General features: G+C 41.2%; 1 protein-coding gene across 1 annotated transcript in view; it reads left to right on the top strand.

Moving 5' to 3' along the window:
- Positions 1-22,298, top strand: part of loxl1 (lysyl oxidase-like 1) — a 46,805-nt gene extending 24,507 nt beyond the window's left edge. Inside the window, exons 4-7 of the mRNA XM_083759575.1 lie at positions 12,836-12,992; positions 13,802-13,897; positions 17,337-17,452; positions 20,272-22,298. Of these exons, the coding sequence (XP_083615701.1) occupies positions 12,836-12,992; positions 13,802-13,897; positions 17,337-17,452; positions 20,272-20,278 (376 nt within the window). The 3' untranslated portion in view covers positions 20,279-22,298. The remainder of the gene's footprint in view (positions 1-12,835; positions 12,993-13,801; positions 13,898-17,336; positions 17,453-20,271) is intronic.
- The last annotated feature ends 764 nt before the right edge of the window (positions 22,299-23,062 follow it).

The following is a 23,062-nucleotide window of genomic DNA, read 5'->3' as shown; positions in this document are numbered from 1 at the left end:
AATGCCTGGTGTGGGAACAAAAATAAAGAGCATTTCAAGCCCCTGGCGTCCTCCAGAATTCCCTCATCCAAAGACAGCCCGGCACTGAGGCGCATACAAGCATGCATCACTCATAAACGTGCACTCACTCACGCATGCACTGCCTGCCACTCATGCAGAAGTATAGCCTACAACATGTGCCTCTGAGTGGAGTAAAAGGTACAAAGTATTGAAAAATAGAAATACTGAGCTTTGCAACCTTAAAATTGTCAGTTAATTACTTTCCACCATAACGCTGGATATCAAGTGGAAGTCATTCATGGCGGCCTTGTGTTGTAACACGCAGAACATGGTGCGACAGATAGCTTTCAGCCCCCACAAAGATTGGCAAACAGCACTTCACCTGAGAGCACCTCTTCACTCCCCCCCCCCCCCCCCTTTCATATGGAAAATATGAGTTTGTATTATTGTCACTCGCTCCATCGGTGGAAAGTACCCACTTTTCGCTCCAAGCCGTCAGTCATTCTTTAATGACTGTTCCAGTAAAAGTCCTCGTCCATGTTGAAACATGGACCATGAGCTCAGGAGCACTGGCATTATTCACCGTCTGTCTGACTTTTGTGTCTGACTGTACGGGGTCCAGCGCTTACCTCACCTGTGTGACATCCATACAAAACGAGCATGCACTCGAGTATAGCTCGACACTTTGCGGGCTCGCGTGAGTTTCATTCATCGAGAATAGCATTGCTGTAGCAGTTCTGCAAGCTCGAAACTTTTTGAGCTTGTCCATCTGCTACTTTTGCTTTTACTTAAATTTTTTCTCTTGTTTTTTTTTCTTTTCTATATTTTAATCTAATATAAATGTTGTTACTTTTTTTGCAATATTGTAATCAGATTTTCTTTGTGTTTTTGAAAATGCAAAAAAAAATAAAGGTTTTTCCTAATATATAAAAAATAATTATGACTGAAACAAAATTGGGACTATGACCACATACCCACAATAGGGAGACTAGCATTAATCAGAATAACTCTCCAAACAAACCTAGTCTGAGTATAACACTTAATTATCTTCATGGCTAGACTGGGGTAAAAGGCCCTCTTGAGATTAAAGGCCCTCCGGCTAAAATTCTCCCCCCACAAAAAATAAGAAACAAACAAACATGGTAAATGTCACCAAATGTTATTTCAGCACATTTCCTGGCTCCCACTACTACAGTACATTGCTCAATGCTTCATTTTATGGTCTCATCTCCTCGAGGTCTAGTTATTACGCCAAAAGGATAGGAGGTCAATGGTTAGTTGTTGTGTTGTTACTTGCGCAAGCAGAGCGCGCAAGTACTAGTTTCGTCCAGGACGATGTTCGATGCGTATGTGCCGTCCCAGCATATGACGTAATGCCTGACTTGTGCCTGATACGGCAGTGGTGCCAGACTACATACATGTATACATGGGGGCATTACCTTTAATCCTCCCGACACTAAAACATATCGTCCTTACGTCACCATCGAAAACCAATTACACCCTGGCATTGGGTCCTTAAATCCACATCTTTATTACGTCATCATTGAGAGCTAATTATACCAGTTATTCTATATTTCAAACGTTCTTTCACAGAGAAGCTGATATTTGACAGTTTGTAGCGGTCGACAGTACTTGCTCGCTCTGCCTTGTGTGCAAGCAAGTAGGCACTCGACAGAGTGCAGTTCTAGTTACTTGCGCAAGCAGAGCGCGCAAGTAATAATTTCGCCCGGTCTCTTCCGCCGTGACAGCTGTCCCGCCATTCGATGTTAATGCAGAAAAACATCAAATCTGTGCCTGTTTTGCTGGGACCAAACGACAACAAATGACCATATCTCTTACGTCATCATTTAGAGCTAGTCATACGTATACTATATACATAATCAGTAAAAATAAAATAGCAAATTGTGCCTGATCTGCTGGGACCAGAGTACGTGGTGTGTATATGTATGACTAGCTCTTAATGATGACGTAAGAAATATGGTCATTTGTGGTTGTTTGGTCCCAGCAAACCAGGCACAGATTTGCTGTTTTCTTGCATAAACATCAAATGGCGGGACAGCTGTCACGGTTTTTGGCGCAAAGTAACCACAGTATACCGCTAATCAACTTACAACTACACACTCTATATAGTATATGTATAGTAGTATATGCCTATATACTATACTATATATAGTATGCCTATATAGTATATGCCTGTTTTGCTGGGACCAAACGACCACAAATGACCATATCTCTTACGTCATCATTTAGAGCTAGTCATACGTATACTATATACATAATCAGTAAAAATAAAATAGCAAATTGTGCCTGATCTGCTGGGACCAGAGTACGTGGTGTGTATATGTATGACTAGCTCTTAATGATGACGTAAGAAATATGGTCAATTGTGTAATCTGGTCCCAGCAAACCAGGCACAGATTTGCTGTTTTCTTGCATAAACATCAAATGGCGGGACGGCTGTCACGGTTTTTGGTGCAAAGTAACCACAGTATACCGCTATTCAATTTACAACTACATACTCTATATAGTATATGTATATGTATAGTATACGTATATGTATACGTATGTCTTACGTCATCATTGAGAGCTAGTCATACGTATACTATATAATCAGTAAAAATAAAATAGCAACTTGTGCCTGATCTGCTGGGACCAGAGTACGTGGTGTGTATATGTATGACTAGCTCTCAATGATTACGTAAGAAATATGGTCATTTGTGTAATCTGGTCCCAGCAAACCAGGCACAGATTTGCTGTTTTCTTGCATAAACATCAAATGGCGGGACGGCTGTCACGGTTTTTGGCGCAAAGTAACCACAGTATACCGCTAATCAACTTACAACTACATACTCTATATAGTATATACGTATGTCTTACGTCATCATTGAGAGCTAGTCATACGTATACTATATACATAATCAGTAAAAAATAAAATAGCAAATTGTGTCTGATCTGCTGGGACCAGAGTACGTGGTGTGTATATGTATGACTAGCTCTCAATGATGACGTAAGAAACTGTCATAAGGTTCAAGGTTTAACTATACAAGAGATTGTCGTATCTATGAAGGGCTCACATTTTAACCCGGGACAAGCCTATGTAGCATTCAGTAGAGTGAAAAGGATAAAAGATCTATATATACTTGACTTTAATCCTAAGAAGATCAAAGTAGATAAGAATGTAGAGAGAGAAATGATACGATTACGAAAATCCTAATATACGTAAGATAACTCAATTACCATTAAAACATTCATTAAAAATTTGATTATTGAACGTCAGAGGTTATCTAACACATTTAGAAGATATAAACTCAGATTCCCAACTCAAAATGTTGGATCTAATAGCTTTTACTGAAACACACTTAAAGAAAAATAATAACATTACTTTTAAATTAAAAACAACGAACACGAATTACAATACAATCAGGAATGACAGAGAAAAATATATAGGTGGGGGAGTTATGTTTGCTATAAAAGAAGATATTTCCATTGAAATAATTCAAACTGAAAGCAGGATATTAGAAAAAGTAGAACACATATGTATACATGTAAAAGATAAAAATCTATATATCATTCTTATGTACAGATCACCTAAAACAGACCTTTCAAAATTAAACACATTTCTCGAAAACATGGTAAAGTATCTATCATCTCCGACTTCTGCAATTATGATAATAGGCGATTTCAATGAAGACCATAATACTGAGATAGAAAGAAGTATAAAGACCTACATGTTAAGATTAGGCTTTAAACTATTAAATACAAATCCAACTACAGATTACGGAAGTATTTTAGATCATGTATATTTTAACAAAAGTATTATTACAGAAATTGAAGTTAGAGACACATATTACTCTGATCATGATTTAGTATTAATATCACTATAGTCCAACATTAAATACATTTAAAACAATTGACAATAAGTAATACAATAATTATACTGTATAATATATTTTAATTCAGTTTATATACTTTTATTTTCATCACATATCAATGATTTATTTTTCTTTGAAAATAAAGATTGAACCATTGAACTTGAACCATACTTCATAATTCTAGGTGTTTACATGCATAAAGTAGATAGGTAGCAAATAGTTACACCTAATAATTAGACATTTCAAACGTTCCTTCACAGAGATATTGAGATTCCACCGTTTACAGAACAATTATACTGTATAACATATTTTAATTCAATTTATATACCTTTTTTTTCATCACATATCAATGATTTATTTTTCTTTAAAAAACTAAAAAGGGATCCAGAATATATCTACATCGATAAAACTGTATTTCTTATATAGATAGAAACTTGAACCATACTTAATAATACTAGGTGTTTATATGCATAAAGTAGGTAGGTAACAAATAGTTACACCTACAGCGGTCGAAATTGCGCGCTCTGCTTGCGCACTAGTTGGCCATTTATGGCCTACTAGTGTGCAACAAGCAAGTATGCACTCGACAGAGTGCAGTTCTAGTTTTGTTTAGTTTTGGTCATCCTGGGAAACAACAATGAAATTAGACTTGTGCACTCACAATGTTCCACAAAAGTATAAGAAATAGCAGATTTGCACTGTGTTTTGAACCTGTCTATTTTTACTATTTTTTATTTGAATTTTAAACAGTTATGGACATATGGCCATGCGAAAATGCTTCCGTCATAGAATCTGGAGAGCGGAAACTCTGATTATGAGTAAGCGATAAAGCGGAGGTGAAGGCTCCTCCCCACTTCCATTTACGTCTTTACAGTCGTGCAAATTTATCCCAATATAAATAGGCTATAGAAATAATCGAAGCATAGTTTGCTGCTAGCAGAAAAATGCCGCTTCCTTACTTGGATTTTGGGATAGTTCAAGACTATATAGCATAATATGCTATATAGTCAGACAAATATTAACTATATTATAGTTAATAGTTGTCTGGCTATGCGAGACTAATGTTGAACCAATGAAAATAATAACTACGGAGTAGATTGGATCCATTGGTTATCTCTTTCCTGAAAAGTAACAGTTTTGGACAAGGTTTCAATTCTGCCTGTGACAGCTACAAACTCAATTGAGGTGATCGGTGGCCGTGTGCATCCAGGCGTTTCTAAGCATTTAAAGCTGTGCAATTCCATGCAAACACATCGTTGGCGTCGGGCAAAAACCTCACATCTCCATATTTTAACTTTTTGTGTTTTTTTTTTAATGAACCCGGCGGAGACAACATACAACGCAAGAAGGCACTCACAAATATACTTGCGAAATCACACACCTATCCCATTCTGACCGGGCAGCCATTTTGGTGTCAGCATCATGTTATGCTTTAGCTATTTAAAAATAGCAGATCTACAAGCTCATATCGCGCCACCGAGTGGCGCGATACGAGCTTGTAGGTCTGCTATTTTTGAAAAATCGAAGAGCGACTGACATTTTTAGAATCTGATCTCAGGTCAGAATGGGTTCATCAGACCAGTGTGTGTCCGGCGGAAACCTCGTATGAATCTGATCTCAGGTCAGAATGGGCTATACACGTGCATTCGCTTGCTCATAATTATACACAGGAGAAGGCAATATACACACTCCCCAGCCACGCGTGGACGAGCGCATGCACCCACCTCTGATCTTACTTTGCAGATACGGTCATTAACCAATTCTGACCTGAGATCAGATTCATACAAGGTTTCCACTGGACACACACTGGTCTGATGAACCCATTCTGACCTGAGATCAGATTCTAAAAATGTCAGTCGTTCTTCGATTTTTCAAAAAATAGCAGACCTACAAGCTCGTATCGCGCCACTCGGTGGCGCGATACGAGCTTGTAGATCTGCTATTTTTCAATAGCTAAAGCATAACATGATGCCAACACCAAAATGGGTGCCCGTTCAGAATGGGTTAACAGCCATTCATACATCATCGGGGTGTTAATGTCTTGTCTCATCAATGCATTATTGTTGTCATTAATTAAAATGCCTTGTCCTTTGATACTGTGTGATGTTTATCCATGCTGCAACATCACTGACAATCTAAACGTGAACAGGTGAGGTGCCACAGGTTGAGCAAATGAACAACTCCTTTCATTTACATTAGAGGACTACAGTACTGTGGACTACAAAGTACATGCAATTTGTACTAGTATTTGTACTGTAAGTAAGTATAAGCCTTGCCGAGCCATGAGGCCCATATAGGGCAGTAGCCTATATCGACATGTTCCCATAGTGTGGGGGTGCTTGATGCACAGTACAGTACAGTACAGTACAGTACAGTACAGTACAGTACAGTACAGTACAGTACAGTACAGTACAGTACAGTACAGTACAGTACAGTACAGTACATGACCCTATGTTGCAAAGTGTCACCTCGGTCGGGGGTCGAACCGCAACCTCCTAGTCTCAGAGCAGCCACTCTAACCACGATAGATTTTCAAGCATATAAACATTATTTACACCAACAAACCCTTATACAAAAGTTTGTATGGGTATTATGGGCTTAACCCTTCCATTGTGTTAGGGTCATTCTTTTGACCCGTTTTCAAGTTTAAATAGGTAAAAAATGGTCTTTTTTGGAACAAGGCTTCATTATATCCTCAGAAAGAACAGTTTAAATCCAAATTTTATTCTGACCCCTCCAAACTTTTATTTACTCCTATTGCAAATGAAAAGTTTCTCTTTCTCAGAATATCTTACAACAAATGCACGTCTGTACGTGTGCGTACGTCTGTAATCCACGCAACTCGAGAACCGTTCACCCCACAGACTTCAAATCCGGCACACACATTCCACACTGCCACAGGGAGTGCAGTGCCTGGCCTTGAGTCGGTTGGATAAACGGTTTTCCACAACCAGGGTCGGCTCCACGTACTTTTCACAGTCAGTTTGCACTCTTCAGACATTCTCCACACACTAATGACATGGACTTTCCACACAATCACTGAATCAACGGCAGGCAGATAAATGGTAAATGGTGCATTTATAATAGCGTCTTTATCCAATCTTTACATAGATTGTGCATTACAATTGCACACTAATAACTTTAGGGCAGGCCCCTCCAGAGTTTGAACGGACAGGTATCAGTCAAAAGGGAGACTTCAAAGAGGAAGGATGGATGGGGAAGGATCAACATATGGAATGTCAGGTTCTGACATATATATCTAAGGGTTTGAGATCAGATGTAGAGTTGCTGGCCAATATTGATGACAATAGGGATCTCCATATATGGGCTTAATTGCGACAGCAAGTGGCATTTACTATGACATCAGGGATCTCCACGAGACCTGGGCACCATATATGGGGGCTTTCCCATGTATGGGGATTTTGAGTGACTGATTGATGGACAGAAATGTACGATTTCATAGTAAATGCACCCTGCAGTCCCACTAATATTAACAATATACATACAAAAGAGATAGGTCTTTTCTGTGTTGATGTATATGGGCTGTCAAGGCCAGAAAGTAGTGTTTTTGCCACTCAGTAGGCGTTCCCCCTGCATAACTTTCAGATATGATGATGATTTGCGCGCATAGTCTCTACATTCAATGTTACATCTCTCTCTCTCTGAGAGAGAGAAATTTGCATTATGAAAAATAAATTACTTTTTACCTTCTTTCCTGAGATAAATGAATACGGGTCCTGTCACGGGGCAACCCGTGCCCTATATACATACACTGATGGAGAACAATGCTCATACCTAAATTACACAGTTGCATCCCTAACTTTGCCGGCCGGCTTGGAAGACTGTGTTAATGGACATGAGTGCATAGTTTTATTATTGTAGCTCACAGTGAATTGTAAAAGAGAACTTTGAAAATATTGTCACAGCATAGCATATATGTTTGGTGTCATTTGTGTTTCATGATGATTGTGTGGCACCTGGCTCTCCTGCAGTACTGGTGATCCCCTTGATTGAGTGGGGGAAGGTACCAAGTGCTATAGAGCAGGAGGGTTGTCTGTCTTATGTGTCAAGAGCTCTTGTGTCTTATGTCAATGATTTGGTGCCTGAAATGTATTTGGAATAGGTTTAGCAAAACCGTATTGTGTAAATCAACTCGTGGGCCGTAGTTTGTCTTATTTGAGTTAAGTGGTTACCAATTAGTTCTGTGTCTTGGTATGGTCTCACCCAGTATAAAAGGGAGGCCGCAGGATGCCGAGGTTCAGTATGGGCTTGGGCAACAAGCAGGTAACACCCAGGGAGAGCTGCTAGGGGTCCCTTTTTGGAAGGGTTTTTGGCCTCATACAGTTTCTTAAGTTCTCGTTTTTGTTTCCTAATTTGCTTTCAAGCTAAGTTTCATCTGTCTTTTTTGTGAGTTTAGTCTTCAGTGTTTTTTTGTCTGTTAAGCCTTCCACTGTAAATACGGCTGCATCGTGGAAGAATAAAACACTCTAAATGGTATTGCTGGATTCTGTCACTTTTTGAAGCCTTGGCCACTCGGCCAACTTTAACCATAACAGGTGTCAATATTGCAACACGAATCCCTAACACCAACACAAAATAATATTTAAATAGTGTTTACATGGATATCAATGCATATTAAGTCAGCTATGATGTGGGGCCGTGGGGGACAATTCCATATGAAATTTGCAATTATGTTACTATTTTGGGCTCATTTGTATCACAGGTCAAATTTGACCCGCTAACACCAAGTGTTAGTCAGTTTCTAACACAATGCAAGTGAGTGAGTGAGTGAGTTAAGCTAATTTCCGGTACCGTTGGCCTGGGGCCCGTTCCACGAAACTTGGATTAGAGATTAAGCCGGGCTTTAACACATATCCTGGCTTAATATATCCTGGATCAGTGATTAACCGGTTTCATGAAAGCTGGTTGATCTTGCCAGATTAACTTAATTTTAAATTAACCTGAATATGTTGAGGCTTGATTCGGTTTCATGAAAGTGATGCTACATTAGTTACCATGGAAACTAATGCTTTGGACTTAGCCTGCTCCGGACCAGGCTAAACCTAATCCTGATGTCTTTACTGTTCATTAAGCAGTCAAATTGATCACAAACTAATGATGTTTTCCAGATTTATTCAATTATTATGGGTTTATGTTGCCTTATTTGTATCGGTCTGCATTAAAGGACTAATTTAAGCACAATATAGAGCACCGAAGTCTGACGTCACTTTCAGTAGAGGGCGTCAGTCCCCAGGTTCATGTATTTGTTTAGTTGCATTGAAATCCCCTTTGAGGCGATTTTAGATCGCCTCATATAACAACTTGTTTGAAAAATAAACATGTCACCCCGGCCGCTTCACTCATATGGATATGAAGAATCAACTGACTGAGAGAAAACGCTAATGTTACTGCTGCTGAATTAGTTAGATTTTCGCTAGAAGCAGACTGTATCATATATGAGTGACTGACTGTTGCAAACGATACAGAGACACCTCCCTGACAATAATGCCGAGACAGCTTGTTTATTTTTGGACCACAACGCTTATAGTAGACGATATTAAGATCACCCCATGTTATTCTCCATAGAGAAATTACTTCCGCGAACCAGGGGAATCGTCGGGATGAGCGAGGTACGTCAGGATTTCGGTGCTCTATAAAATCAAATAACCAAAATATATAGGCTGCACAACATCATGACAGCTTGTGAGCTTGTAGATCAGCTGCTTTTGGTGAATGTTCCCCATGAATAGGTTTGCTGTCGTGCAAGTGCACGGTTAAGAAGAATTATTATATATTATTATTATTATTTTTGTAAAAGTGAAAACCACTAAATATTACCATTACTCATTGTTTTACAACATATTACCATTGTAACGTTTCACCCACTACTAGTCCTACATACTTACACCTAGAAACCCCATTCAAACCTATTTAGATTCATCCTACGGTGGACATGTGTGCCTGAAAAGGAATCTTTGAAATGTTTCATATTTTTAGAAATATAGTGCTTTCAAATTTGAGACATTTATAGGCAGATAGTGGCACTTCAAAAAATCACTTTCACCTAGAAACTCCATTCACACTTTGTAAAATTCAGCTTACTGTGGAGACACATGCTGGAACTTTTTACTTTGAAATGTTTTGTAGTTTCTGAGTTATTTAACTTAAACGCCCAATGCATTCTCAATGGCAATAGCACAAACTTTGGCATGCTACATGAACCCATGACCCTCACCAGTCTGGCCCCTGTCTGGACAACAACCCCCTTCCCCAAAGGTAGCTCCCTCAGAGGAGGGAGTTATGGCCAAATATCACAATGCGACAATATCATTATGCTTACAATATTAAGAATTCTGTTTTAAGTTAATAGTAGTGGTCAAATGTAAACTATATTTTTGGGGTAGTTAATCATTCAGTCTATCCACTATTGAGAGTATGTTCTCTCTTTAATTACAGCAGCAGTATTTATTTTAGAAGCTTAAGTCCTTGTATCAGTAAGTCTTGAATAGATTAGTAAAGATAATGAGATATACAGAAGGGGGCTGTAATGCAACTATTAAGGATGCAAACTGCCTTAATACCCCATGAAGAAGAAGGATCAGTAAATCTGTGATCCACATAATGGGTCTAGAGACAAAAAGCCAGACTGTCTATTAAGCCAGGCTTGCTGATCCCGGCTCGCCAAATCCACCAATTCTGAGCCTCGCTTGGCTTTAGTGGAACGGAATAAACCAGGCTGTAATGATCAGGATTTTAAAAGCCTGGCTTTGGCCTAAATCCTGGATTAGTTAATCCAAGTTTTGTGAAACAGGCCCCTGATCGCTGCCAAACTGTGCACACACACTCCCTGGATGCCAAAACCTCCACCCAAAGTTTCCAGAATGGCCTGTGATAGCGCCACCATGAGGGAGATTTTTGAAGAAGAAAAAAAATACAAAAATCTTATATTCCTACAGATTAAACACACTATCTCTATAGTCATGTGACCAACATGGATCAGTCCGATTTTTCATATTCCATCCCAAAGGATTACCTTCCAAATGCCTTTTTTTTCTCCAAACATCACAAATGTTCCTGACCTGGTGGAGACATGTGCTCTGAGGAGCAGTTTTTCTAGTTTGTCATAATATGCATGGATCTTGATGGAAGAAAATCATCACAAGATTTATACAGCTGCTTGCTTTGCCAACATGTACACTACCTTGTTAGTACGAGAAATAAAATGTTGAACGATGATGATGCCCCCTTGATAACCCTGGCGACATGCCTGCACTCGCATACTTCTCCTCAGAAACAGTGGTGAAAGAAGTACTTTTTTCCCTTTTTGAGTGGTGCTAGCCACTCCTATGCAGCTATGTATGTCCCTATACGTGTCTAGTCCCTGTGTCCCTGTGTCGAACAGCTGAAACACGCAAGCACGCACGCACGCACGCATGCACGCACACACACACACACACACACACACACACACACACACACAGAGGCCAGGGAGTACAGTACAGTACAGTACAGTACAGTACAGTACAGTACAGTACAGTACAGTACAGTACAGTACAGTACAGTACAGTACAGTACAGTCTGATTTCTTTACTTAAGAAAAGGTATTAATACCACAATAGAAATATTATTTTACGTAAAAGGCCTGTATTGAGAAATATACTTGTGTGGAAGTGCAAAAGTGTTGGCAATACTTTTTGTATTGCCAGCAAATTATAACAAATTGTGCTGCGTTGTGAGCTTTTAGATTAATTGTAATTACAGTTACTTTCCAGCCCTGCTTAGAACGGTGTGTAGTCTGGAAGGTTACCAAACTGTGCTCCCAATTTGATGGTCCACTAGACCCATGATGTGATAGTGTAGCGTGGTGATTTCTATAAGCAGTCATTAGTGGGTGAGACCAGACCAGTGCATCATTCTTTCAACATGTGAACCGGGGCCATCTGTTTGAAGGAACCGCCCTGCATTCTGGCATGCGTGCATCATTGCCTCACATCCTGTGATCTGATTGGATTTTTATTAAGAATGTAAAAGCACAAACAAGTATAGAATGATGATGACACCAAATCCCAGAAGAGAGCACTTTATAAATGCATTACTGAAAAGCCCTTTATTGCCAAAGTGGTCCTCAGTGGAAACTAATCTCTGGTAATAAACAAATGACCAGATAAACCTGCCATTCCCCATGCAGCTCCACGCCCGTGGTTCAAAAAGTGAAACCAGCAACACTCCCTGTTTTGCTTTAAAATGTGTCCATTTCCACTGTATCTTTGTGTATTGGTCCTCATCATTTTGAATTATGAGATGCCAAAATGGCTGTCTACTTGAAACTACAGCCTTGTACTTCCTTGAAAGTTAACTTAACTTTACTAAAGCCATTGTGTCTTCATATTTAAGTTCATTGCATTCATAAAAAAATAATGAAAAATAACTGGTCATTAGTAAATAAGCCACACTGACGGTTGCCTGCCTGCCGGTAGGCAGGTTTCAGAACTATTCACAGACGTCACCTCCTCTGTGTCACGTGAGACAGAAATGGTGCACGTCATCTCAGGAGTTATTATGATTATACTAGGAGAAAGACTTTTTTCAAAAAAGTGTACAGAAAGTGTTAAAACATTATCTGGCCACACCCACCAGTTCATTAAGTATGCCTGGTTTGCCTGGTGGGTGTTGATGGGTAATCCACCTGAACTGAAGCCGCACCCACATCTGTTGTTGTATGATAAAGGGGGAGGGGTTAGGGGAGGGGATGATATTCTGATGTCACTATATCACTGTCATTTCGATTGGGCCTTTTGAGAAACCAAAAATACACAGGGAAGACAAATTTCAATATTCTAACCATACCTGGGGGTCTATTAGAGTAATGTTAACTCCATAGTCACATACAAAACAGAAAAAGTACAAAAATCACGGCGCTACATCTTTAAATGTCCCCTGTTTTGTTTGTTTTTCTCCAATAGGCACTACCACAGTATGGATGAGTTCAGCCACTATGACCTGTTGGAGGTGGCCACCGGCCGCAAGGTGGCAGAGGGACACAAGGCCAGCTTCTGTCTTGAGGACACCACATGTGACTTTGGTCACCTGAAGCGTTACGCCTGCACCTCTCACACACAGGTAAATGACTACCAGAGGATATCGTCGCTGCCTGTCGCGCGGAAATCTCTTATCTCCATATTCGAAGGGCTCCACCCTTATCCCTAAAGGTATTTGCCTTTTTTTTTTTACTATTTTGAAAAACATTTTAACATAGTTCAACTAGCCAATCTACATCGAGACGTTGTGAGCTTGTAGATCAATTATTTGAACTATTTTAAAAGGTTTTTTAAAATAGTAAAAAATGGTCTTTCTGTTTTTGGTCGTAAATGAAAGCCCTACTTGATCATACACGGTGGTGGCTCAGGGGTAGAGTGGCTGGATGGGAACCGCAAGGTTGCCAGTTCAAACCCGGGCTACCCCAGAGTTAGTGTCGAAGTGTCCTTGAGCAAGACACTGAACCCCTAATTGCTCCCAATGTGGAGGTTGGTCCTTGCATGGTTTCCTCCGGCATTGATGTTTGAATGTGTACGTGAATGGGTGAATGGAATGCACAATCTGTGTAAAGCACCTTGGATAAAAGGCGCCATAAATGCACCATTTACCATACAACAACGTTCACAAATGTATCAAAAGCGGCAGATCTGCACGCTCCAAATGTGGCGCAAAGCGACACGTTTTGAGCTTGTCAATCTGCTATTGACATCATATAGGCGAATACTGTGGCTGTGGCTTATACGACGAAGTGTGCAGGTCTTAGGTGGTTAAGTGATAGAAGGGAGAAAGTTTTTTGGACGTTCATTTGACGCAACTGTTTGGGAAACGTTGCTCTAAAGCCAGAGGCAGAATGCCTCAAACCTCATTACTGGTATGTCTGTGTGTTCCTCCAGGGTCTTAGTCCAGGCTGCTACGATACCTACAACGCTGACATCGACTGCCAGTGGATTGATATCACCGACATCCAGCCAGGAAACTACATATTAAAGGTAAGAACTTCTGAACTTTGTCCCCCTTTTTGAAACTAGCTCCTCGCCACTCGCCCTACACACTTCCGCTCGGTTTGAGCATAGATATATAAATAATAGAGACGGCACTGGAATACCCCTCCCATCCACTTGCATTGCATTGCGTCTCGGTTATTTATATATCTATGCTCAAACCGAGTGGAAGTGTGTAGGGCGAGTGGCGAGGAGCTAGTTTCAAAAAGGGCCTAGGTGTGTAGAGTAGGGATGGGTATCGTTAGGATTTTTTCGAGTCCGGTACCGATTCCGGTTCTGCTTATCGATTCCGGTTCTTAACGGTTCCCTATTTCGGTTCCAAAATGATATAAAAGAGGTCAAATGTTTAACAAAAAAGCTCAATGTCAATTTAAGTAATGAATAAATAGTGTAACATCCTCTTCCACAGTAGACTACCACAGTACTGTGGTAAAGGCCTACAGTTAGGCTACTGACAAGTTCAGATGCAAATAATAACATAAAAATGTAATGTATGATAGGCTATTTCATATACCGGTAATATCACATCAGAACAGTGCAACACTACAGTGCTTCAACGGGAGGGAGGGGGAGAGAGAGAGAGAGAGAGAGAGAGAAAAAAAAGAAAGACGTGTTAGAGAGAGCGTCTCTCTCTAACACGCGCGCGCGAGAGAGAGAGGGAGAGAGAGAGACGTGTTAGAGAGAACGTCTGAGAGAGAGAGAGAGACTTGTTGCTAACAGGGTCCCGTTAGCAACAAGCTAACAGCATACCGGTGGTACGTTCGTTCCATAAAATGAGAGATCCACAACGCGCATGGAGCTGCGCCAGTGCGCCAGGCTGCAAAACCCCCCATGCGCTCATCGATCTGCCGTTCGTAGCATGAAGGGCAGATCTGTGGGGGCTCTCTCCCGAAGTTAACTTTGTTGTTGTATTGTGTGCGAGCCGAGCACCGCGGCCACGGCATCTGGACAGTGGACGCTAACTGCTTTGATTGTCTACTATAGTGAAGCCATACTTTTGAGCGACAAGAGCGATTACCACGGTCCATTCTGTTGCTGGCTCTCCGAGTAGCATGATCTGATTATAATCAGCTGTTTTATGTGCGTGCGTGCGTGCGTGCATGGTGTCACCCAGGAACCGATAGAGAGAACCGAAATTGAATTATTGTAATGGGTACCCGGTACTCGAGCATGTTCGGTTCGGTACCGGATTGGTCCCGACGTTCGGGACCCACCCCTAGTGTAGAGAGCACAAGGGCACTCTACCCCTATGCGTCTGTGTGTGTGTGTGTGCGTGCGTGAGTGTAATATATATATCCCATTTGATATTAAATTAATCAGATCGCCACTCTAACCACATTCAATTAGGGCCATGTCATTATTTGTCATGATCGCCAAAGGTTTTCAAATATAAACACAAGAACATTCAATAATAGCAGATCTACTTATTTTGGACTTCGCTATTATTCGCGAGTCCTTGGCATGGAAAAGTTTTGGGGAGCCCATCGGGGTCTAGCTGTTCCACCAAAGATAATTGATTGTGACTGCAACAAAGCGGATGGAAACTTTCTGTAGAGTTTTGACATTTGCCGCAGTTCCTCAATGACTCTGCAAAAGCTGTCACGGGTCTTGACTTGATTGAAGGATTAAATAGCCACATTATATGCCATTGTATTCCCAGGTCACGCTTGAATGACACATAAAGTTTAATACATGGACCAGATCAATGCCACACAATGCGCCTCATACCGTCAATGTCGGGTGGAAAACTTGTATGTCCAGAAAACTTTACAGGACATGGGAGAGAAAAAAATTTACCTGTTTTCCATGTGTCCAATGTAGTCATAATTTAGTCACAAGCTCTTGTTAAAGGACCACATTTTTCAACCTAACTTCATATAATTGGTCCTCAGTAATGCTCACTACTGTATATAAGATGGGAGGATTACTGTATATTCAGTTTAAGTCTCCAAGGAGGCCTGTTTCAAAAACCTGCCTACCAGTGATATCATCGGGTATGTACTGTAAGTTTGGTAATTTCAAACAAGATAAAACATCTGTGAATGAGGTGATAGCCCCAGAGTGAACAGACTGTTAAAACAGAGAGATGTGTCGGAGTCCGCAGTGATGATCACTGTTGTAGTTTAGAAACCTTTAGAAAACTACACCGTGGTGATAAGCTATCGCCTCAAACTTGAGTATGAATAGGCCTTAATAAGACACAGTGAGAAAACAGAAAGTTTGCCAACTTATTAGTGTGGGGTAAGGTTTAATTGCTGTGGTTCTTTAATGCTTTTAATCGGTTAAATATTTATAAAACCTACACATACACACATAACCACACACATTTTGTAGAGCTAGATGGACTATTTTGGCTACTATTTTGCATGACTCTTGTAAGAGTGAAAAAAACAAAAAAACAAAAACATTTGAAGTTGAAAAATGGAGATACAGGGTATTCTGTCCGACAGAAGCAATATCCACTGCACTCCCACTCCTTTGAATCCTACATGCCGTGTGCAGTCTTTCAACCAAGGAGAATCATAGCCCAATTCATGTTGAGGGAAAAACCACTCGGTTTAAGTATTAAGCCTTAACAATGAGTGGATCTGCTTCTGTAGCCTGGGCTCTCTCTAGCTCAATGACGCTTTGATAAAACACGTCATTGTCCTCCTGGATGACCCTGTGACCGCGTCCAATTCCAAAACGGATTCCAAAGGCTCTTTTTCGACTACGAGATCAGAGTGAGCTAATATTTCACGGGATTATACTAGATTTGTTTCCGTACGCTGTGGCGTACGCTGTGGCACGATATGGGTACCTCACGATACCATATCTGTGCCGATATTAGGTCCTCAATAATGATAATATCACGATATTCGAAATATTGCAATATTGTGATATTAAATATATTGCAAGAGATTTCATCAACGATATATCACGATATCTGTAACTGTAAATGAAAGAAATAACCATAAAAGGCAAAAATATGTATTCACAAACTGTTTATGAATCTTGCCTCCTCCAAACAGTAAAACACTGACTGCAACTTTGCAACTTGTCCACAAGTTGTCTGTCCACAACAATGGGTAGCCTATACTAACTATTAATATCATGATATTGGGAGGACGATACGATATACTGTATATCACAGCGATATATATCTCAATATCGATATATCGTCTCACCCCTAGTACCTACTGTACGCACCTACGCAGAGTTCTATGAATTCAGAACCTATGGGTACTGTATGTCCATAATTTGACTTTGTCTGTTTGTTTGTTTTTTGAATCCTGCAAATAGCATATCTCTACAACAAGCTCATAATGCGTCACGTTGCAACACAGACACATCCACGGGTTCTGAATAGTTCTGTATTGCTGCTCTCATTTCGATTGTGCCTTTTCCTGTGCACCCCCCCCCCCCCCCACCCCCACCCCCCCTGCAGCTCCAGGTAAACCCCAAGTACCTGGTACTGGAATCAGACTTCACCAACAACGTGATCCGGTGCAACATCCACTACACAGGACGCTTTGTCACCACAAACAACTGCAAGATAACACAGTGAGTACGAACTGACAAGCCGCAGCAGCCACTACACCAACACAATGGGCTATATACACACAGAATTATGGCTCTGTTCCATTTACTTTGGAATGGAATCGACCCATTTGGTTCCATTTGTACAATCTCAGAGTTACAGACCCATTCAGAACACCCTCAGGGACATTTTGTTTTGTATTCCGTCCGTCTTAGTGGGCAGAATTTATGTTGGTTGAAATCGGGTGATATTCTGGGACAGATCTGACTAGTCTTGGTTTGACTTGATCTGGCCCCAGTCGAGACGTCACAAATTCTGCCAGGTCTTGACCGTGCTTGCTGGGCTTAAAATGTCATGTGAAAAGTATGTGGTGACTTCATATATATGGAAGGGCACCATTTGCACCCTTCCTAACGAACCAACCAGTAGAGGTCAGCAGTGACAAGCGATTGAGTACAAGTGGAAGTGGAAATTGGGAAAACTAACTAAGATGTGGGGTTGCGGAGGGGACGAAAAAGAAAATCATAGCAAATGGAGGTCTGTGGCCTAATGCTTATGAAACTTGGGGCCCTTGAAATGAAAAGGGCTGAGATTCACTGCCCTACGGTAATGTGAGTGCATTCATTTCTTTGTGTGCCAGTGGCCCCCGGTGTGAATTCAAGCCCGAACCCAACCGGAGGGCTAATGATGTGGTCTGTAGCTGTACACACTGAGCGGGGCGAGACGGCATGACGCGGTGCCTGCCAAACACTGTTTTATGGACAGACTCTCAGTGCTTTAACCCATTCTGACCTGAGATCAGATTCATACGAGGTTTTCCGCTGGACACACACTGGTCTGATTAACCCATTCTGACCTGAGATCAGATTAAAAAAATGTCAGTCGTTCTTCGATTATTCAAAAATAGCAGACCTACAAGCTCGTATCGCGCCACTCGGTGGCGCGATATGAGCTTGTAGATCTGCTATTTTTCAATAGATAAAGCATAACATGATGCCAACACCAAAATGGGTGCCCGTTCAGAATGGGTTAAATTACTTAGTGGACTTAATGGGTTCTTTGCTGAAATATCTGATGATTTAATGAATTATGTGCTCATTCTCGAGTCAAGATTAATGACCTTTGAAACTTTCATATTTCGCCTCAAAGGAAGCATTAGGGGAGTTGGCGCCCTTCAATAGCTCTTTATGTCAGTGCAGTCAGTGTTACTATCTTGTAGGGACTTCATAGAGAGAGTGGATATCGTTGGGGTCCGGCAGAAACCTTGTATCTCCAACTTCACCTATCATAAAAATGGTCCTCATTTATAAGATGGCACCATTTCTGTCTATTTGATCTGTGTCTCAGAGGAGGCCTTTGGACAGTTCCACAACCTGCCTACCAGTCACATCATCGGTAGGCAGGTTTGGTCATTTCAAATAGGATTTCAACCTTTTATTTAATAACACATTGTTCACTGCTTGCATTAATAGAAAAGAAAACAAAAGTGAAATCTAATCACGTGTTTGCCAGCCAGCGTTAAGTAAGCTGTACAGGACATGTCCATGCTGGTATGAAACATCCTACAAAAATGTAATGAATACAATACAAGCATGGTGAAAGGTGTTTGTGATTGTGGGGGATTATTACGTATTTAAACGCAGCTTGTATTTTCACACCTGTGCCTGTGCATATCGCCTTGCACAACATACGGTGTGCAAAGGCGATATGCTCTGGTAACATGCAAATACCAATGTGTTTTAGGCTACTTACTTTAAGTTGCAACATCTCAATATAAAAATGATTACAAAATCAAAATTTACTTTAGTATGTAGAGGTATCAACATTGCAATACCAAATGAATAGTAGGCTACTCAAGGTTGTAATTGAATATAGGTTGAATTGAATAATATATATTCAAATATTTTATATATGAGATGTAGTGGAGTAGAATTATTATGGGCCATAATTATGTACTGAAAAATGGAAGTTATCAAGTAAAGTAAAAGTACCTAAAATAAATCACCCTGCGTCTCATTGGAGGACTATGGACAGTTCAGACACCTGCCTACTAATTAGGCCTACAGTAGATACCGTTTCACTGTAGTATGACAAAATAGGGCATTCATATGGCAAGTCATGTATGGGGAGGTAGGGGTAATACAGCATTGCTGTTGGGCAGAAACCTCTTATCTCCATAATTTAACCCATTCTGACCTGAGATCAGATTCATACGAGGTTTCCACTGGACACACGCTGGTCTGACGAACCCATTCTGACCTGAGATCAGATTCTAAAAATGTCAGTCGTTCTTCGATTTTTCAAAAATAGCAGACCTACAAGCTCGTATCGCGCCACTCGGTGGCGCGATATGAGCTTGTAGATCTGCTATTTTTCAATAGCTAAAGTGTGACATGATGCCAACACCAAAATGGGTGCCCGGTCAGAATGGGTTAACTTTTTTTCCTAATATTAATTGATGCCCTACTTGATCATCCTATACAGTGTCTCAAAAGTAGCAGATCCACATGTTCAAAACGTGGCACAAAGCGACACGTTTTGAGCTACTTTGGCTACTTTCTGAATTTGAATCCTGAAAAGTAAGAGCTGTGGACATATAGAGGTTTCCACCCGACAGAGACGATATATGGCGATATGAGGTTTATGCATGGTACGTACGTCACAGCGCCGATAATTTGGAAGATAATAACGGATTACAGTGTTCAGGGTATAGTCGATACAGAGTGATACAGAGTGACTATACAGGATGTTCCATTCGGGGCTTAATTTACGTTGGTGTTGAGTATTATGGTCTGTCTACAGTAACAACGTGTTATTTTGTTTGTTGTGTCCATTGCTACAGGTCCTGATGGGACTGGCGATGGATGGAGGGATGGATGGATGAACGGACGGATGGATGGATGGCTGCCCGGCCAGGCAGCCTCCCAGAGGAATGCTGTTCCATTGAAATGTGAATGGAATCCCCCCCCCCCTCCCTTTTTTTTGTCTTTTTTTTTTGTATCCTGGGCCCGTGGTAAAGGGCTCTACTGGCACTGAAGAATGTGGAGTATTTAACCTATACAGAAACACACACACACACACACACACACACACACACACACACACACACACACACACACACACACACACACACACACACACACACACACACACTCACACTCACACTCACACTCACACTCACACACGTGCACATCACAGTACAGTGCATTCTACGCCAAGCGCTCAGATCCCCATGTCAGTCTCCCCTGCATAGTCATTATTATTCAAGCCCTCATAGTGGTGCTACTCCACCAATCCTAATGTCACCCAGTCACCTCACCAGGACACACAGCGGAGACATTTACAAATTGACGCTGTCGGGGGGGAAACCTTGTATCTCCCTATTTGAGTCAATTAACGTCCCGTTTCATCATACAGGAGTGTCGCAAAGTAGTGACAATGGCATCTAAAAGCTTGTTGTTTTGCTATTTTCACAATTTATTTATTTTTTACAGTATGTTGGTTTTTTAAATGCACCAAGTCTGTGTGTGTGTGTGTGTACGTACATATGTAGTACGTCTGTAATCCACGTAACTCGAGAACCGTCTCAACAACTTCAAAATCGACACAGGTGTTCCACCCCACCACAGGGGGTGCAGCGCCTGCAGGTGTCGAGTCTGTCGGATAGCCGGTTGTCCAGAACCAGCACAAAAGCCTCTGCCCCGGGCTCTGGACCTGATCACCCCTATATCTCCATATATGGAGCTGGCCTGTTCTGACGTCACAATGACTGTTCTGACATCTGCATATCTCATATTTGGTCATGCCTGACAAAGAACTCCATATATGGGCATAAAAGGGACACAGACATAATAACTGCGGGTGTGGCATGCATTTCCAACTTGCATCGTTCCAAGTAGGCCATGAGTGCCCAAGCCCGCCGCTCTAGTTTAATAATAAAAATCACACCCATGTGAAGTGAGGGGCGCTCTTATTATTATTATTATATTATATCATTATACATATCATTATACATCATCATACGTCATCTCATGAACAACTGAATTAATGTGATTGGTTGGTTAAATTTACAGGCAGACATTTGACCTAATTTCTTCTTTCATTGTCAATGGCTTTTATGAGACGTGTGGGGACAAAAGCGAAATCACATTCGCGCAAGTAAGGGGCGCCTTTTATCCCCAGTGCGTCATTCATTTGCCATTGACTTGGCCATTGACAGAACACAATTTTTCATAAAAAGTCCATAGACTTGGCCACACACATGACGTCGCGGGCGGAACACACAAACCAGGCGTCGGAGGGGCTATAGCACCCCTCAAAGAGGAACGGTTTTGAATATACAAGGTTTCCATCTGACAGCGCCGAAATTAGTTTAGACTTGTCGGTGAGTGGCCAAAAAACATCTGTTCGCCCCCCCCCCCCCCCCCCCCCCCATCCCCCGGCGTTTGCTGGCTCTGTTTGATTACAAATAAGGCGTGAAAATGGTGGCGGTGCTGAGACGAACGGTCCCACACGAGTCAGGGTTCAACTGCAAGCCACGCTAATAAAATTTAAGAGAGAGGAGGGGGTACCTTCACGCTGTCTAAGAGAGAGAGAGAGAGAGAGCTACCCAAGTGAGTCATAAGAGGCATAATGTGTGTGTGTTTATGTGAGCTGGCTGCCTCATTGGGCCAGGCAGGATGGTCATATAGTGACTCTCCAGGCACCACAAACCATTTAATGTTGTGTTTTCCAGCCATAGCCAAAACGGCCGCAAGTTTGTTCTCATTTGCATTTAGTCGCTGGCATGTCAGGCAAAAACCTGGTAACTCCATATTTCAACTAATGTGTGTTTTCTTTTTTGGCCTATGTAATAAAAATGGTTCTGGACATACAAGGTCTCCATCTGACAGTGACGATTTGTAGTGTCCATTAACCACTTACACCCCAGTCTTCGCTTATAGTCTTCAGCCTACCAAACACTGATGGTCAGATGCCACACATCTCAACATGTCTTATTAAAGGAGCACTTCAGCCATTTTCAACCTGTCTTCAAGATGGAGTGCTGTGATTTTTGTATTTTTTCCAGTTTTTCATGTGTATGAGGTGACAGTACTTCATTAGACCCTGTGGTCTGGTCACTGGTTGTTATGTGCAATGATGTCTTCCCTTTGTATTTAGGGTTTCTTCCTGGAGGCTGAAACCTTAACAGTCAAACGTGCTGATGGAAAAATAAATCAGTGATATAGTCACAATATCATCCGCTCCCCTAACTCCTCCCTTCATACAACAACAGCTATGGGTGTGGAGATTTGGAGTAAATCTCCAATCAATTTTTTTCAGGTAATTAAAAATGCAATGTCATAAAAGGTTTCGCCCTCCTCTGAGAGACGGAGTGAGTATAGAAAATGGTGCCATCTTATACATGATTATTTTGGCACCTTTTATATCAGTGGTTTTCAACCAGTGGTTCGGGGACCACCAGTGGTCCTTGAGGGGGTTCCAAGTGGTCTAAATGCTAAATGATAGTTGGTAACACCCTTATATATAGCTTTAACCCTTATATTATCTTTAACTCTTGAGAGCGTAAAATGAAACCAACTGGACCCTTACGACCCTTAGAGTTAAACATCTGCATTACTTAAAGTACGAGA

Source organism: Protomyctophum parallelum (genome assembly GCF_964188405.1).
Source record: "Protomyctophum parallelum genome assembly, chromosome: 2".
Lineage (NCBI taxonomy): Eukaryota > Metazoa > Chordata > Actinopteri > Myctophiformes > Myctophidae > Protomyctophum > Protomyctophum parallelum.
Note: the sequence above shows the minus strand (reverse complement) of the source record. Positions and strands in the feature narration are given on the sequence as shown.